Here is a 19,020-nt window from a genome sequence, read left to right as displayed (position 1 = left end):
AGCCAAATATTCAAATTAAACTAGAGGACCTTCTTTGTTGGTGAAGGCAGAGAAGCTGGAAAAATATAAAAGTACTCCCATTTAGAAGGATGCTGGCAGGCGGTATCAAGTTTGGAGGCTGTCAGAATATATTGTATCAGCCTAACTCAGCCACATCATATATGAAGAACTGAAAATGATGGTAAAAAAATGTAATTTCAAATGAGATTGCTTTCTTTCATCCTTCAAAATTTTCCCTTCGACTACACAAAAAGGCCTGTGACACCTCCTTTCATAGAGAACAACCTCAACATGTAAATTGCTTGTAATCACTAAAGAGGAATATCATCCACAAACTTGAAGCATAGAGTCATCATAAGAGTTTAAATAAAAATGGTTGTTTCGTCTAACTGATATACAACTTAAGCTCAACTGCACTTGAATTCTTTGGATGTGATAAGCTAAAACCATACTAGTGACAAAATCCAAAACACCTTACAACTCCTCCTCTTCCAAAGACACCCCAGAACAACACTGCAGGGACACACTTCAAAATATAGCATATGAATGGACAATGACACAGAACATATGCATGACTTCTTCTTGTTCCATATTATAAAAATATATTACATAATCATGAAATGCCCTACATCCTTTCTTCTACCTCTTCCAGCAACCTCTCTTACCAGCTAGACATCAAAATTTCATTAACCATATAGTACCAGCCTTGAGCCATTTTTTCTTCCCTCTTTTACACATGTAATACCTGCTTGTAAGGGGTCTGCCACATAAGTTGGCCAATGGCATAAAATTCTCTCCCACACTGTTGGCCACCCAAAGAGAGCTACTTGTGAGGGGCCAAAGTGCCCCAAGCCTCTTTCCAAACTGTACCTTTCTCTATTCCCTACCACATAAAAATATGCTCTCAGTGTGGCTGCCTTTAACCATGTATCTCTCCTATGTAACTAACCCATAAAGCCACTCACTCTCTCAGGTTCCCTATCCAAGAAATCCTTAATGAACTTCAAACTCCAATGCCCCCTAGTTCCAGACCAACCAATGTATACTCTATTTCTATCAACTTGATATTCTTGTTTTCTTGTATGGACTCAGATGTGGACATATCAACCAAAATCCTACTTAGTTATAAAGGTTTGTGTTCCACCCTGGCAACCCCAACCTAAACTCAACCCTTTTAGTATTAATTAATTAACTTGATTAAGTATTTCATACTATTTTTTCTCTTAGTATTTTGATGATATTTTAATACAACCAAAATATTTTTAAAATTTTAACATTCCTTGAAATTTGAATCCAAATAGATCTGGACTTAGGTAGTGTTTGTTTTTTGGCTGAATAGAAAAAGCCAAAATATTTGGCTTTTTCTATTCAGCTAAAAGTAACCTGTTAATATCATTTAACATAACTAAATTGAATATATTGATAACAAGTTCACTTTAGTGATGTTGGATGATGTTAAGAGGTTACTTTTAATTGAATAGAAAAAGTCACATATTTTGGCTTTTTCTATTCAGCCGAAAAACAAACACCGCCTTAGTCTAGCCAATGCAACCTGATCATAAATAGGTTGGATTCTGATTAGAAACCCTTCAACCTGACCAATTACAAACACTATGCAAATCATAATGAAGGCATTAACCCAATCAGTCGAAGTATTGAACACCGGTAAACAAAACCTTCATGCATGAAAATAAATGATACTAAAACATCTAACTTCAAACAAGGAGAGAAGTATGAAATTAAAAGAAAAGAGAAATAAATACTTAAATCATATTTGCTTAATCATGGAATCAACTGATTGAATTCAGCAGGGATAGGAAAATGCTACTCAATGTTCATTGGCATCTTAAAATTACCGGGATATGGACAACTGGAGCCCCATCAAAGTAGGATGAGAAAAGTTCTGCATCTAAGGTTGCACTCATCAAAATCAACCTCAGTTCTGGCCGGCGAGGAAGGAGATCCTTCAGGACAATAAGCAGAAAATCTGGAATCAAACATGTATCATGGTAAGAAATCACATTTCCTCTTCTCAAGGAAAAACAGAACATCAAGTCCACATTTTACCTTCATTCATTCCACGCTCATGAATTTCATCAACAATAACATGAGTTACGCCCTTCAAATTCCTATCAACCAGTAATCTTCTCAACAAGATGCCTGTGGTGCAAAATAGAAGGCAAGTATCCTTTCCTTTCATGCCCTCTAGCCGGACCTTATACCCAACCTTTAGCATACGAAGCCAAGAAGCAAAAAGACTTTATTTTAGTTTTCTTGTCAAAAGTGATCGAAAAAGACCATGGTTATGACAAACGTTGTAGGACAAGTGTATTTGAGATAGAAACTCACGGATTCACCCAATTTCTCCCCTCTTTCTGCAGCAACTCTTTCAGAAACAGACATGGCAGATATTCTTCTAGGCTGGGTACATATAATACTACATACAGCTCCACGAACAGATTCAATCTCAGATTCTAAGATGAATTGGGGAATTTGAGTGGTCTTGCCACAACCAGTTTCACCTGAGACAATAACCACCTGTATAATACGAAATATTTTTTAATCAGATATAATACAAAATATTACCTTTATCAAACAATTTATTAAGCATGGAAAGAAAGCAATGCCATGATAAAAGCCCAGCTATTGAGTTTGCCATTAGCATAATCAGTTTGTCATAGCTATTGAGTTTGCCATTAGCATAATCAGTTTGTCCTTAGCTATTGAGCTTGAAATTAGCATAATCAGTTTGTACTCTTAAACCTTCTATTCTTGCATATAAAAACAATTACTTTGACATCTCTACATCTCTATATAAATTGGCAACATTATCTGTGACAGATAAAAGAACTACTTGGACATAACCAAAATGATAAACCTGGATGGTTCGACAAAACCAAATTACAGATCTTAGAAAACATTATCACAACTGCCATAGTGCCCCAAAACAAGGACCTACCAAAATTGCATTTAACTTTTCCATTCCAATTGGCAAACTAAGTAAGTTGATTTAACTTAAACTTACTAAAATAAGCAACTTAAAAACAAAACAAAAAGAAAAGAAAAAAGGAAAGAAAGATGTAGTTTCAAGTATCATTGTTGATTCTGATCCTGAACAGACATGGGGAAAGTTCAGAGTACCTTATGGCATTGGTGAAATCAAATCAAAAGTATGATTCATTATTTGAGGGTGCACACACTAAAAAATATTTTCATGGATCGACATTACTCATAAGAACTGCTTCTAAAAGACCTCTGAAAAGTATTGAACATGGTAGCAAAAAAGAAGGCAGATTTTTACTGTGAGGGTAACAGTAATCAATCAGAATAGATATCCTTTGTAAAGCATCTTTCCTTTTTAGTCTAAGAGCTCCACATCCTTCGTGGCCATTCATGATTTATTCATTCTTTGTAAATTTGTTGTTTCTGATCCAAACAAGTAAATGAATAAATAGTGTCAATTCCCTGAAGAGCAAACAAGAAAGCTTTGATTTGGAAACCCATGCTTGTCACTTTTTTTTTTCTGTTGGGTCAGAAATAAGCATTTCATTTCATTGAATCTAAATGAAACAGTGCAAAAAGAAGGATGGATTATCCATCAAAGGAGACAACAAACCACATGGCAAAGAAAATCCATGCCTGTCAAAAACTCGGTCCTTTTATCTAGGGGTTCATGAAAGAAAGGAACCACAATCAACCAATTAATAAGAACAAAATATTAAAATTTTGTCATACCTGATTTCCTGAAATGGCTGTTAGTAATGCATCCTTCTCTTTGGAAGCAGGGAGACTTCCACGAAATTCCAGCATTTTTCTACCTTCTGTAGATTCCTATATCAAAAAAAATTATCACAAGCATCCATACCATTCTATATGAAAATCAACTATATGGATTTAGAACCAGAAAAACTTAATGGGAAATAAAATTATAGCAATATGATTATTTTGTATTTATATGTCAAGTAAAGATTACAAGTTTTATTTTTTATTTTTTTATCAATAACAAGAAATGTATTAATTATGAATAAAGAGCCCACAAGAAGGTGGTTTTATTTCTTAATTACAGAGTGCATAATTAAAACATCAACTCAAACCTCAACTAATTTGCAAAACCTTCCCCCATCAAATAAGAAAGTAACATGAAGCCAGTATTTACCACAGCAGCACACAAAAAGATATTAAAAAAATTAGGAACTTTCAGCACTGCCAATGCTCTAGCACTTTCTTGGTTCAAATTGCTACAAATATGGACAATGCTAGGATGGCAAACTAGCATAGGAGTTTAGCTGATGGTTAGCCATGGACAATGCTTTTACTAAGTTTTAGGGGTATAACCACTCTCAAAGGCCAAAGCAAAGGGCTTAGTTTTTTGTTTCCTAGTTATTTAATTTTTGTTGCTAAGCAAATGATTTTAGGATTAAACATCTAACAGAAAACAAAAGTTAAGTGAATGTATGTAACCACACTTGTCTTTTTCTAGAATAACTCCTACATGTATAGCAAATTAGGTTTATTTCTTTTGAAAAAAAAAAAAACAAACAAACGCGCATGTGCACACATACACTCACAAAATACATACCAAATTAATTAAGTGCTATTCTTATAGCCCATGCAAGCATGACTAGATTGATTTTCAAGGCTATGACATCCACCTATGATCTCACTCATCAACTCATTCAGTCATTCACTCCTACATGCATGGCAAATCGGAGTTATTCCTCTTTAAAAAGAAAAGCACGAGCATGCATACAGAAGCACATAATATTTACTTAATCAGCTAATCACTATCCTTATAGTGCAAGCAAACATGCCTAGATCAATTTTCAAGGCTGTAACATAGACTATATATGATGTCCAAACTTCATTTATGCATGGAAAGTGAATGATTAATATATTGTCGGCTCTGTCTAGACTAGAATTATATATTAGTTATTTGCTCATAATGTTGTAGAATGTTGCCCTTTGGCTATAGAAAAAATGTGTTTTCCAGATTGGTAAGGACAAAGTAAACCTGCCATGCTTGTTGCTGATTCCGCAGTTGCAAACTCCTCCGCCAAACAATTTTCTCAATGACAGATCTACTAACTGCAAGTGGCTCTGGTTGCTCAAAAAGCCCTTCATCAGTAGCAATGCTACTAGTACTACTTGATCTAGAGAAGGCAATATCTTGAAAGTTTTCATTTGTCGTAAACTTTTGAGAAAGGTACTCCTCAAGATGGGCTTCCACTCTTCTATCCAAACCAAGAGGTAGAATTACCTATTTAATTCTTAAGAGCTTCAGTTAGATGCTCCAGAAGCATGCAAATAAGGGAGAAGCAAAAAAACACTTACAAAGACATTCAATAAACATGAAAAAATAAACAAGTATATTAATCTGTTTCAAACAATAAAAGCAATCTAGCTAAGCAAAAAAGGAATAAATTGAAATTTACAGTATCTTGGAAATGAGAGGGTGAGGCAATTTTGTGTCTAGCTCAAAGGATAGAGAAGATAAAATATAAATTAAAAAAAAAGAGGAGGTAGCAATTTTCTAGCAGCAAAAATGAATTCAGAGTATTGTAGTGATATGTGAATCAAAATTCTATCAAACAAAGATGAACTGCATTAAGCGAGTAGGGCTACAAGAAAATACCTCCCTCTGTGGGCGCCTGTCATCTAGATCAAATCTGTAGTTTGGCAGTGGAACCTTACTAAAGACAACAACTTTTACATATAGATGGCTGCCAAAGATAATGACAACTTGAAATCAATATGGTAACTAAGTGCAAATCCAATGATAAGAACAGCTACTCTATTGAAGTTGAAGTTACCTATACAAACCCATTCTGCTTGCCAAAATAGCTATTTGCTCGAAATCACGCCTGTCCTTTTTCTCCCTTGACACCAACTCTTGTTTGTCTTTGTTGCGTAAAAGCATAGTAAACTTCCACTTCCACTCATCAATGGTATCAGGGGCTGAAGCACCCTGAAAAGCAGGGTTTAAACAGTAAACAACCACTGTAGGAATTGTAGAATTTGTAATATCTATAACTATGCATCATTGGTAAATGCATGCACGAATTTGTGTCTTGCTCAATACAAAATTAAGGAGACAAAAAACACAATGATTAAAATATTTAATAGACTAAGATATCCTCCAAATGGATGGCAAGTAAAGATTAAATAGCCTGAAATAAGCAGCAATAAAATAGCCCTTGAAATGCAAACTATGATTAAATTTTTTATATGTAAAATATATGGTGAAGCACTATTATGCATGTGTAAGCAGCAACAATTAACAGGGCACTTAGCAAACCCTTACAAAGAGCACCAAGAGACATAGAGACAAACAAAAGAAAATACAAAAAGCTCAAGATTATCAATAGGACTTAAAGAAAAGACAAGATCTCAATCGCCAAATGACCTCTTGACCAAGCAAATAGGGATTTGAGAAAGAAATTCTGTCACTGCCACTTCAGAACACTCCAAAGAATAGATAAATAAATAAATAAATAATCCTTTAATTTCATGCTTTCTAAACATGACAAACAAACACAAGGAGACCATCCTCCACACCCTCCCTCATTCTGCTCTTACCCAATAAAACTACCATTTCAACTGGACAAAGTACCATAATAGAATAAGTTAACCATAGTTGTTAACTCATAAAATGTATCGTGTATCATTTTTCTATTTTTTTGTATTGTGTATCATAAGCTTTTTAATATAGTGAAGAACAAATAGAAAAAATATGCATACATGTCCATATATATTGGAAGCATGAAGTATAGAGTAATATATAACTAATTTCATGAGAGATAGTACAACTTAAAAAGTTAAACCTTATCATGCTATACGAAAACATTGAATACAAGGGTTTTGAAAAATTTAGCTTAACCAAAATATGAATTAACGTAGTTCATCACAAAATCCACAAAAATAAATTTTTAAATTTTATTTTTAGTCCAAAATTCTAACTAGTTATATGTACTCATATTTGTTGTTGAAATATATGTCTTTATGTGTCATCTCCTAAGTTCCAACTTTTATATTCGCCATCATTCCTTCCTAACCACTAGAAAAAAGAAATAAAAAAAAAAGAGTAATATATTATATAAAAGTTTTTATTCACCAATCACCATCATTTTCAATATCAACATTTAAACCATTCAAATAGAAATTCTTAAATTTTTGTCCCCAAGTTCAAGTCCCAATGAGGACAAAAATTTACCTATCAAATATATATATGTATATATAATTGCAAAAATAAATTTATATAACTTTCATTGTGACCTTCGACAAGAAAGTAACTTTTCATACAGGATTATTTTACCTCGTTATTCTTTTTATGATCAATTTCTAACATTTTTGTACATTTTAAACTATTAATATAATAATTCTTTTAAAAAATGTAACTTTTCATATAAGATTTTTTTACCTCTTTTTCCTTTTTATGGTCAATTTCTAACATTTATGTATGTTTCAAAGAATTAATACAATAATTCTTTTAACAAAAAAAAAATAGAATTTGATTTTTCTTAAAAATTATGAAAAATGCTTGAAAATGTATGCATTGATGTAGTACATATCATATAGTGTATCGTATATGTATTGTAAGATAGCTTAAGATAAGATACAGATTGCAATACATATTGATATCAATTTCCATAAAAAAATATATCGCATGATGTATCATAAGTTTCTAACAACTATAAAGTTAACACCAAAAACACTCTAAATATCAAAGATCACAAACAACATGCATAACTTTACAATATGGTGAGTCAATTCTTCTTTTCTTCCTTTTTTTTTTTTTTGTTTGATAAGCAAACAATGAGAGGATAATATTAATAAAAAGAGCTATACAGGAAGGGACAGGATGTATGCAAAGGGAAACAAAAGGCACAACCCAAAAAAGAGAAAACCCAAAAAAGTGCTCCTCCCTAATCTAGATCCCACCCAATATACAAAATCAATTAGAAACACAAATTCTTTTGCTATGTACAACCCTAACCCAAGTCGACAAACTTCTAATAAAAGAACTCTTCAATCATTGAGTCAATGACTCCACATTGTCAAAAGTTTCTTAGTTTCTTTCATACCACAGGTCAAAAAAATACATAACAAGGCGACTCTCAAGACCTTCTTCGTTATGAGAGTCTCAAGACCTTCTTATGAAGTTGGTGGTTGGGTTATGTGAGAAAGGGCGATGGGAGAGAGCAAGAGAGAGGGTGAGAGAGAGAGAGAGGGCGAGAGAGAGAGTGAGAGCGCGTGCGATGGAGAAGACGGTGAGAATAGCGAGGCGATTCGAAAGCGAAGCTTCACGATGGAATCCAAGACCTTCGAGATCGTCCTGGATGAAAGAAAAGGAAAGCGTCAGTTTCTCATCGTGGAGAAAAAGCGAGGGGTCTCGGCATGGGTCCGATTAGGATCGGAAAGCTTAGGGCTTTTCAAGGAGGGCCTAATCCACTGCATAAAAGACGAAAAAGAAGGGAAATGGGAAAAGGAGTGGAAAGACAAGGGGAAGTTGTACTCACTGACCCGTGGTTTCAACAGAGCGGGAAGATTTCTAAGGTTGGGGGTTGTGGATTTGGAAAGAAAGAGGTTTTGTATATTCTTACCGAGAGGTAGAAGGGACAAAAGGGGATGGACGACTATGGCGGAGATAATCCATCAAATGAAAGGTTCGATTGGCAGTAGAACAAACTTGCAGGAAGTAAGGGTCGCCGGAAAATCTGCACCGGAGAAATCGTATGAGGAAACAGTCAAGAGAACAAATTGGAATGGCTCAAACGCAATCAATGTGAAGGTCAAAAGGGAGGAAACTTTTGGAAACTTACAGAAGTTGGAGCACTGCATCGTTGCGAGCTGGAAATCCAGCACAAAGGAAGAAGAGGACTTGGAAAGGCTGGGAAGGTTTTGGGCAAATTCTTAGGGTCTAAAAGGCAAGTTAGGGCTGGCTAAATTGGAGAAAGGCAAGGCATTGCTGGAGTTTGAAGACCTGAAAGAAGCAAAGCGCATTGTTTCCTCAGGGAGCAAAGTGCTAGGAGGGATTCAATTAGGGCTGGAACATTGGAACCCTAGGACGGGCTGTTGGGCAGAGGAGGAGATAGAAAATGAAGTTTGGGTCAAAATTTTAGGGCTTCCAATCTCGCTGTGGAGCCCAATGATTTTAAAGAGAATAGGGGAGGAATGCGGGGGTTTTGTAGCAATTGATGAGCGGACAAAGACGATGGGGCAGATTCAATGAGCTAGGCTTCTGGTCAAAACGAGAGGTGATTTTAGGCCGAGTGTGTTGGAAATTGAAGTAGAGGAGGAGGTATATGCCCTGTCGCTGTGGTGGGAGATCAAACCGGTGGTGAAACGGAAATACACTGAAGCAGATGATAGAAGGAAAAACAAGGTTAGGGGTGATATGAATTCATGCACGGAGAAGCGCGTGGGGAAGGAGCTGGTAGGCACGAGGCTCGAGATGTTGAATCTGCCAGACGATGTGAGGTATCTGCAGGAGAATGAGTCAGGTCTAGAACCGGGAAACCTGATCCATGGTCCGGTGTTCCGGGAATGGGCCTTCACAGATGGACAAGTGGTTTGGTCGTCCTCATATGGCCCAATCGTGGGCCTTAAAGAGATGGAGAAGGCTAATGGGCTGGCTAAGACTAATGGACTATTGGGCCCAAATTCAAAAGAAACGGCAAAGGAGGCTGGTGGATCAGCATCGTCAAGGAGACGGGCTATAGAATTGGGCTGCCACAAGATAACTGAGTTGGAAGGTTTGGAAAAGGCTGGCCCAATCGCCCCCCAAGAGAAGGCTGGCCTTTTGGACTGTTTCATTTCCAGAAATGGACTCAGTTCAAAGAAGTCCTTGGTGAGCTGGGAATCAGAGGAGCTTAGAAGGGAGCAAATGAGAGCTTGCTTCTCAGTGACGGACCGAGCGCTTGAAGAGGAAGCTCAGAGGTATGAATTGATTTTCCACTCTAAAGGAAAAAGGGTTTTGGGGATACCTCTTCTTCTTTCTTCTCATTCTGATCAGGCTCCGGAGGGGAAGTCTTTCGATCGCTCAGGAGGTATAGAGGAGGAATCATGGGGTGATAAATCAACATGATTAACAGTGTATGAGGGGACTTCTGAGAATGATAATGGGTGCTGGAAATTGGGAGAGGCCAATAGAAACAGAGATAAGGTCAGGGATAAGGAGGGGAATCCTGGTGCATCTGAAAATCAAGATGCCAGAAAGGAGAAAGAGGAAATATGAGAGGAATGCAGTTTGGCAAAATTCAGCCAATTTCTAGGATTTTCAACGGAAGGGTTGGAAAAGGAGATCCTGAGCTTTCTGATTAAAATCAGAAAGAGACGGGAAAAGATTCACAGCAAAGAGCTCCTGGAGAAGTCAAAGTTTGAAAGGGAATTAAAGAGGCTGGAATGCTTTGTCAATTATGAGGGGGGGAATAAGCAGAAAGGTCCTTCACAGGGCAAAGGGAATCAGATTGTAGTTGTCCAATGAAGCTGAAGATTCTAAGCTGGAATGTGAGGGGAGCAAATGAAAGCTCTAAGAGGAAAATTATTAAGAACTATGTAAGGGATCAGAGGGTGGATTTAATTTGTATTCAGGAGACCAAAATTCAGGCTATGTCGGAGGGTATTGTGAGAAGTCTAGGCACTGGAAGATTTATAGATTGGAGAGCCTTAAATGCGGAGGGGGCTACGGGTGGTATTCTGATTTGCTGGGACAAGAGGGCCCTGGATATTATGGACTAGGAGGAGGGTCAATTCACGTTGTCTTGTAGATTCAAGATTGTAGAAAATGGGGCTTGTTGGGTGTTCACAGGAGTGTATGGTCCATTTACCAAAGTGGCCAAGGAGGGCATGTGGGAAGAATTTGGGGCGATTAGAGGCCTTTGGGATGACCCCTGGTGCCTTGGTGGGGATTTCAACATCACTCTGTTTCAACGGGAAATGAGCAACCAGAGGAGAATTAGCTCAACAATGAGGAGATTCGTAGAGATTGTTGATGACCTAGGGCTGGTGGACCTTCCTCTTCAGGGGGGAGAATTCACCTGGAATGGGGGCCTAAATAACCAGGCATGGGCGAGATTGGACAGATTTCTAGTGTCCCCTAGCTGGTTAGATCAATTTAGCGGGGTCACTCAGAGCAGATTGTCTCGGCCAATTTCTGACCATTTCCCAATTGTTTTAGAGGGGGGTGGAATAAGAAGAGGTCCTACTCCGTTTAGGTTCGAAAACATGTGGCTTAAGGTTGAGAGATTCAAAGACCTTGTTAGAACCTAGTGGCAGGGAATTGAAGTCAGGGGCAGCGCTAGCTATAGATTGGCTGTTAAAATGAAGGAAATAAACAAGAAGCTGAAAGTTTAGAACAAAAAGGTTTTTGGGAGGCTGGAATGTAACAAATCTTCAACCCTACAACAAGTAGATTTCTGGGATCGGGTGGAAAGCGAGAGAAACTTGACTATGGAGGAAACTGATTTAAAAAAATAAGCAAAAGAAACCTTTAAAAAGTGGGTTCTATTGGAGGAAGCCCATTGGAGACAGCTTTCAAGGGAGATTTGGCTAAGGGAGGGGGACAAAAACACAGGTTTCTTCCATCGAATGGCAAGTGCTCATCGAAGAAACAACGCTTTGGATAGAATTAAGGTTAATGGGGAGTGGTTGTCAGAGGAGCAGGAGGTGAGGAAAGAAATTGTTAACTCGTTTCAACAGATGCTTTCTGAAGATATGGAATGGAAGGCGGATATTGGAAGAATTCAAATTGATCACATCAGCCGGCAAGAAGCAGAGAGCTTGGAGGTCCCATTTACAAAGAATGAGATTTATACGACGTTGATGGAGATGAATGGGGATAAAGCCCCTGGTCCGGATGGCTTTACTGTAGCTTTCTGGCAAAACGCTTGGGATTTTACCAAAGAGGAGATTATGGATATGTTTAAAGAATTTCATGAGCATAACTCTTTTGTTAGAAGCCTCAACAATACATTTCTAGTATTGATTCCTAAGAAAAGTGGGGTTGAGGATCTTGAAGACTGTAAACCTATCAGTCTCTTGGAGGGGCTCTATAAACTTTTGGCTAAAGTTCTAGCTAATAGGCTCAAAAAAGTGATTGGTAAGGTGGTCTCCATTGCTCAGAATGCCTTTGTAACGGGAAGACAAATTCTGAATGCGTCCTTAATTGCTAATGAGGTGATAGATTCGTGGCAGAAGAGAAAAGAGAAGGGCCTTATATGCAAATTGGATATAGAAAAAGCTTATGACAGCATCAATTGGAAATTCTTAATGAAAGTCCTATAAAAAATGGGCTTTGGGACTAAGTAGGTGGGATGGATGTGGAGTTGCGTGTCCTCTGCCAAATTCTCAGTTCTTGTTAATGGAGTGCCAACTAGTTTTTTCCCTAGCACTAAAGGGCTTAGACAAGGGGATCCTCTATCCCCTTATCTCTTTGTTATGGGAATGGAAGTGTTGGACGTCCTCATTAGGAGAGCTGTGGAAGGGGGATATTTATTAGGATGCATCATTCAGGGTGGTAGTAAAACCTCTTTGAATATCTCCCACCTATTTTTTGTTGATGACACAATAGTGTTCTGTGGGGCAAGTAAGGAGCAAGTTTCTCATCTAAGCTGGATTCTTCTTTGGTTTGAAGCGGCTTCAGGTCTTCGTATTAATCTAGCCAAAAGCGAAATCATCCCACTTGGAGAAGTGGAGGAGATTCTTGAGCTGGCAGTTGAGTTAGGGTGCAGGGTGGGATCCTTGCCCTCTCAATACTTGGGACTCCCTCTAGGGGTTCCTAATAGGGCTACTTCTATGCGGGATGGAGTGGAAGAGAGAGTTAGGAGGAGACTTGCGCTTTGGAAAAGGCAGTACATTTCCAAAAGGGGGAAGATCACTCTTATAAAAAGCACCTTGGCTAGCATGTCAATATACCAAATGTCTATTTTTCGAATGTCCAAGTCTGTTGCTAAAAGAGTTGAGAAAGTTCAAAGAGACTTCCTATGGGAGGGAGGAAACTTGGAGGGGAAAGTTCATCTAGTGAAATGGGATGTGGTTTGCACAGAAAAGAACAAGGGTGGGCTAGGCTTAAGGAAAATAGCCATGCTGAACAGAGCCTTGCTTGGCAAGTGGATTTGGAGGTTTGCTTGTGAAAAAGATAATCTTTGGAAGCAAGTGATCACAATGAAGTATGGGCAAGAGGATCATGGATGGAGGTCAAAGAAGGCTAATGGGGCGGTTGGAGTAGGGGCTTGGAAGGAGATTCTGAAAGAATCCGATTGGTGTTGGGATAATTTGGTGTTTCTAGTTGGGAAGGGCTCCAAAATCAAATTTTGGAAAGATACTTGGTGCACTGATACACCGATGTCCCATTGTTTCACTCACCTCTTTGTCCTGGCCGCGCATAGGGACGCAACGATTGAGGAGATGTGGGACCAAAATTCTGGTCAAGGAGGCTGGAACCTAGTCTTTTTAAGAGACTTTAATGATTGGGAGCTGGATATGGTTGGGGAGTTGCTCCACACCTTGAGGGGTCATAGGCCTTCTTTGGAGGAAAATTCAGTTATGTGGAGACGAGGAAGAAATGGTCTATTCAGGGTTAAGGAAGCTTATAGGCTGCTGGACAACCCTAATGACTCAGTTTTTCCTTCAAGGAGCATCTGAGTGGATAGGGTGTCAACTAAAGTTGCTTTTTTTGCTTGGGAGGCGACGTGGGGGAAAGTGCTCACTCTGGACAGGCTCCAGATAAGAGGGGTGCAACTCCCTAATTGTTGCTTTTTGTGTGGTTGTGAAGAAGAGAATGTAAATCATATTCTTATACACTGTATAGTGGCTAGAGTTCTATGGGATATTATTCTTGGGTTAGTAGATGTTAAATGGGTCTTCCCAGAAACTGTAAAGGAGGTCTTAACTACCTGGAGGGGCCCATTTGTAGGGAAAAAAGGAAAAAGGTTTGGAAATCCATACCGTTGTGTATTTTTTGGACGGTTTGAAAGGAGAGGAATAAGTTAACTTTTAGGGGGGGTGTGTTGAATATCCAGAAATTAAAGAATTCTTTTGTTTGTAACTTATGGAGCTGGGTCAAAGTGTATTTAGGTGAGAAGTCTCTCTCCCTTATAGGCTTTTTGGAGTGGGTAGCATCCACTTAAGGGGAGATAGTTTTTTGAGGCTTTAGCCGCCTTGTATACTCCCTGTATGCTATGTGGCTTTTAGCCTTTTTCTAATGCATATCTTGTTTACTTATCAAAAAAAAAAAAAAAAAAAAACCTTCTTATGTTTTTGCCCACAAAGTAGTCAAGCCAACTTAAAAGGGTCTCCTTAACCAAAGAAGAAGAACCCAAAAGACTCTTAAAAATAAATAAATAAATAAAACAGCAAGTGTCATAACTCCCTAGCTTTAAAGTAATGAAATAGGGCATGATCAATGGATTCCACCTCTCTTTTATAAAGGTAACATCTATTTTCCAAAGACCATCCTCTCCTTTGAAGCTAATCTAAAGTCAATGTCTTCCCCCAACAAACTTCCCAACCAAAAAACCTTACTTTAGATGGAACCCAAGAATTTCAAATATTGCCTACTAGGAAATGAATTGAGCACCCTGACACCAACATAGAATAAAGAAATTTGACCAAAAAGGCATCATTCCATGAATTTGATTCTTCCCTTTACTTACATAGAAAGCATTTATTAGCAAGAAACCAATCCTTCTCATGAGTTGATCGATTGTTAGAAATCTTCACAAAAAAGAAGGGGGGTGGGGGGAACAATCCTAGAAGGAGCATAAGAATCCCACGTTTCCTTGACTAGAAATGGACCAAAAGCACCCATGAACAAAAAAAAAAAAAAAAATTGGTAGAAAGACTTCAAAAAGGACTACCTTACTAAGGGATCCTTCACACCAACCTATCCTCGTTCCTATCATAAAAATGAATCAACCACAAAAACAACACTAACTCCAAACCCCCTAAATGAGAGACCACCCAGAAAATTTTAGATTTCAATGACCCCAACTACCATCCTCATGCAACAAATCAACCATGTAAGCATTTCTATAGTAGCAACATTGATTGAACAAGTTCAAGAAGCAACCCCTTCACCAAGAACCACGCTAAAACTTTGTCCTAAGTCATTGCTAATTGAAATACAAGTTTTGAGTTATGAAACAATTGCAACATCTCTTGATAGCTTTTCAAAGACCTGTACCATAAGCATCCTTCCTCTCCCAAGAGCACCAGCCCTCTTCCTCCTTCCCCAAACTTGCCCAAAAGAACTTTCCTCCACAGGCTATTCTATTTGAGTAAACCTCACCAATGGGGCTTCTAATACCCCATCAAACCATAGCCTTTTCAGAACAAACAAACCATCAACCACTTAACTAAGTGCATTTTTTTTTCCATGAGTGCTCTTAGGAAATCTCCGTAAGTATTTTCAAGCCTAATCACGAACCTAGAAGTCAAAAAGAGAACATAAAGTATATCAGTAAGGTGGAAAAGGCTCTATTAATACATATAGTCTCCCACCTTAACAGATATTCCCCTTTCAAGAGACAAACCTCTTTTTGAAATGCACCTCAACAGAGTTCTAAGGATAAACAACCTTAAACAAGGGCTCCAATGAAAAATCCAACTAGGCAGATGAAAACTGCACCATCCTACAACCAAGAAAAGGGACCAATTGATCTCCATTTACCACATCATCCACCAAGATGAGCTCAGTTTTCCTAAAGATTAACTTTAAAACCAAATACAATCACAAAGAAAAAAGAAATCCACCTCGAATATAATAATGTTCATAATTTGCCTTAGGAAACAAAAGATTATAATCGGCAAAATGCAAACATGAAATCTCCATCCTTTTCCCTCTTCCACCTATGCCTTGGACTCATTGATAAAGTCTCCCTCCATTGCCTTAACAATGGAACAACCTAAGGACTCCATCAACAAGACAAAAGGATAAGGAGAAAAAGGTCCCACTGCTTCGGATTCTCGAACTTTTAAGAAATCAATACACATCCCATTAACCAACATCATGGTTGAAAGCATCGACTGAGTCCGGTACGACTCGACCGAGTCATATCTGTCTCGGTCCTTTCTGTGTCGAGTCCGATACTTGATACCATCTCAAACTCAGACTCGATAAAGACTCATTTAAACTTAGTTGACTCGATCAAGATTCCAACTTGACTCAATTGAACCGTCAAGTTATCGAAATAAATCATTTTTTTCACTTCAAATCACAACAAATTAACAACAAACAGGATTCAAACCTAAAAAATCTATGAAAAATCAAAGATGTTCTTCAAAAGGAAAAGCTCTTCAAGAATCAAAACCCATGACCCATGGTGAAGAGGAAGAAAGATTACCCTTGAGTGAATCTGGAGCTGTATAAGAAGAGGAGGTTGAGAAACATCATCTGGATTTCTTACATTGCCAATCATTGCATCTAGTCTCTTGTCTCTCTATTTTGGGTCTCTAGTGTCATGGGTGTGGGTATACAAGCTAACAACAACTGCCCTTATCTCTATCTCTGCTTTTGTCAACCCTTTTCTCTTTCCTCGTAGGTGTGCATTATGGTGAATTGGGGATTTAAAGAAATGATAGTCATGTTTATTTTACATTTTATCATTTTATATGTTAATGTGGTATGAATTAGTATGAATTGCATTAATCTAAGGTAATATATTACCAGATTTTATAATCAATTATTTGCATGATAATAGTTTAATATTATTGTATTTGAAATAAAATAATTTTAAATTCTTAATATTATCATAAATTACATCCTACAAATATTTTATAACTATTTAAATAATGTTAAATGTGAGAAAATTTTTATTTTATTATTTTTTTAAGTTTATTTAATTATATTTATTTTTCTAAAAATTTCATAATGTTAATATAAATTTTTGAACTTTTTAACTATCTTATTTTGCATATCATCTAATACCGAGCCCAAATGCTAAGACAAATGTGCCTTGGGGCCCTCCAAGTCAATGACCAATACCAGGACTTTGAACCATGGCCAACATAGAAAATAGAACGAAGTCTTATCTGATACCAATAAACAGCAACTACCAAAGAAATGTGGCTTTTTAATCTATTCATAATAAAAAGGCAACCCAGTTGTACTAAGCTAGAAAACAAAATTCTAGAAAGCAACCAAAAAGAAATTCCATGCATGATGGGAGTAAAAATTTTGCCCCATATAAAAGATAAGTACACAGCAGCATAACCTATGCATGCAATTGAAATACAGGTATCTTTATGTCTAAATCCAATATTGTTCATAAAAATCAAATTGTGTGAAGCCATAACTAGCCCATAGCTAACACCATCCTCACGTCAGTGCTAAAAAAACCTAGCCATGTTTATTGAGATTAACAAACAAATACAACTTTTTAACAAGTTCCAAACACCCATCACCTTGTTAGTCAAAACACCAATATCTCCTCCATATCGAACCTTACACTCACAAGAAGATATGGTTCCCATAGCCATAAAAAATAACACAAATGCACATCCTATAGAATCCATCAAGGCATCATCAATGCCCACCCTAGTTAAAGACCATGTCATGCCCACAGCATACTCCTTAAGAACGAGTGATAGACTAGTGAAAGCAACACATACTCATAGCAAAAGGCATAACAAGACGACAACCAAGTGCATCTTCATTCTAACAAAGGGCCAAAACGTTCTCAAAAACAATAAGCATTCCACATGACACTGAAATAATGCCAGAAGGTTCAATCCAGGCACCAATGATGGGTAATCACAGATTTACTGATGCTCCAATAGCTCAACCAACTCAAGCATAGCCAACCAATCATGCATTCAAGCATTCCCCGTATTGCATACCTTAGCTACATCATCCAAGCCTTGTGCTCAAGAAAAAGCAGCAATGCATCACAATCTCGAAGCAATTATGACTATAAAAAAAAAAATAAATGGGGTTGGAAGATGCGTCATTAGATTTGTTCTAATAAGGACTTTCATGGAGGCTTGTACAAAAGGCCTTCCATTAGTAGATTAGAATGGCAACTTAAGGTCACTGTTCCCATCCAGTCTCAGAATGTCTAGACAGCACCAGTCTTGCAACCCCTCAATAATATGTATCAAGGAAAATATAAGTTAAATGTCTCCACACCGAGTTAATATCACATTGTCCACTGTCATGAAATGACTGGCAATTCAAACTTGAAATTCGTATCTCACTAACACTCAGTCAACATCAATTACACAAGTCACATTTCAGACTTCCGAAGAAGGAACCGCATCAATATTCTTTTAAAAGAAGAAGAGAGAGTGAAAAAAAAAAAAAGAAGAAAGAAATAAGCAATTTGATATCAATCCAACCCCAAATTCACAAACAAGCAAATGAATCAAACTCACCCCATGCGACGACGACTCAATTTCGCGATCAGAGCCTTCCTCAGACACCTCCTCGTACAGGAAATCATAGAGTGAATTATCCTTCTGTTGGAGCTTCTGAGGTTGGGAGTGAGGAAGAGAAGTGTTCCTAGGGTTCAGAAGCGTGCCTTGATGATCCCGAGACGTGGAGTCAAGAGAAGCGGCGTTGAGATTGGGGGAGGCAGAGGAGGTGACGGCGGAGCGCAGACGATGATGAGGAGGGATATAGCGGGAAACGCATGAGGGAGGCGGGCGGTCCTTCATGAGGATGTGAAGTGGTGGAGGTGCGGAGGGTTTTAGGGTTTTGGGGCGGGGAGTGAAGGAAAATTGGAGAGCGTACATGCAAGCAAAAGAAAAGGTTATGGCGGGACCATATATATGGAGGATTGCGACTCTGCAGATGAAGTGTTTGGGATTCTCAGTGAGAGGGAGTGAGAGCGATGGAAATGGCGATGTGTGTGACGGTCTGAGAATGCGGAGGGAACACTCGGCTGATGCTTGACGAAAGGCGTGACCTGGCCTGCCTCAGCACGTGAGCCCCTGCGTCATCCTTCAGCCAAGCCGTTCTTCAACACGAATTTAGGGATATTCCCTCTGCAAATGGCTTCCAACCGTTCCTTGAATTTATTATAT

At 38.0% G+C, this 19,020-nt stretch overlaps 1 protein-coding gene across 2 annotated transcripts in view; it reads right to left on the bottom strand.

The window, feature by feature from the left end:
- The window catches only part of LOC100264518 (DExH-box ATP-dependent RNA helicase DExH5, mitochondrial), a 31,546-nt gene extending 12,561 nt beyond the window's left edge, over window positions 1-18,985 (bottom strand). The window contains exons 1-8 of one of the 2 annotated variants that reach the window (XM_002280097.4): window positions 18,370-18,985; window positions 5,811-5,965; window positions 5,633-5,720; window positions 5,012-5,257; window positions 3,736-3,831; window positions 2,350-2,538; window positions 2,068-2,227; window positions 1,857-1,987 (exon numbers count right to left, since the gene is read on the bottom strand). In XM_002280097.4, coding sequence (XP_002280133.1) covers window positions 1,857-1,987; window positions 2,068-2,227; window positions 2,350-2,538; window positions 3,736-3,831; window positions 5,012-5,257; window positions 5,633-5,720; window positions 5,811-5,965; window positions 18,370-18,729 — 1,425 coding nt within the window. In that variant the 5' untranslated portion in view covers window positions 18,730-18,985. The remainder of the gene's footprint in view (window positions 1-1,856; window positions 1,988-2,067; window positions 2,228-2,349; window positions 2,539-3,735; window positions 3,832-5,011; window positions 5,258-5,632; window positions 5,721-5,810; window positions 5,966-18,369) is intronic. The other variant, XM_010663935.3, reaches the window with a different exon arrangement.
- Between the last annotated feature and the right edge of the window lie 35 nt (window positions 18,986-19,020).

The sequence above is a fragment of the Vitis vinifera genome, chromosome 1 (genome assembly GCF_030704535.1).
Source record: "Vitis vinifera cultivar Pinot Noir 40024 chromosome 1, ASM3070453v1".
NCBI classification, from domain to species: Eukaryota; Viridiplantae; Streptophyta; class Magnoliopsida; order Vitales; family Vitaceae; genus Vitis; species Vitis vinifera.
Note: the sequence above shows the minus strand (reverse complement) of the source record. Positions and strands in the feature narration are given on the sequence as shown.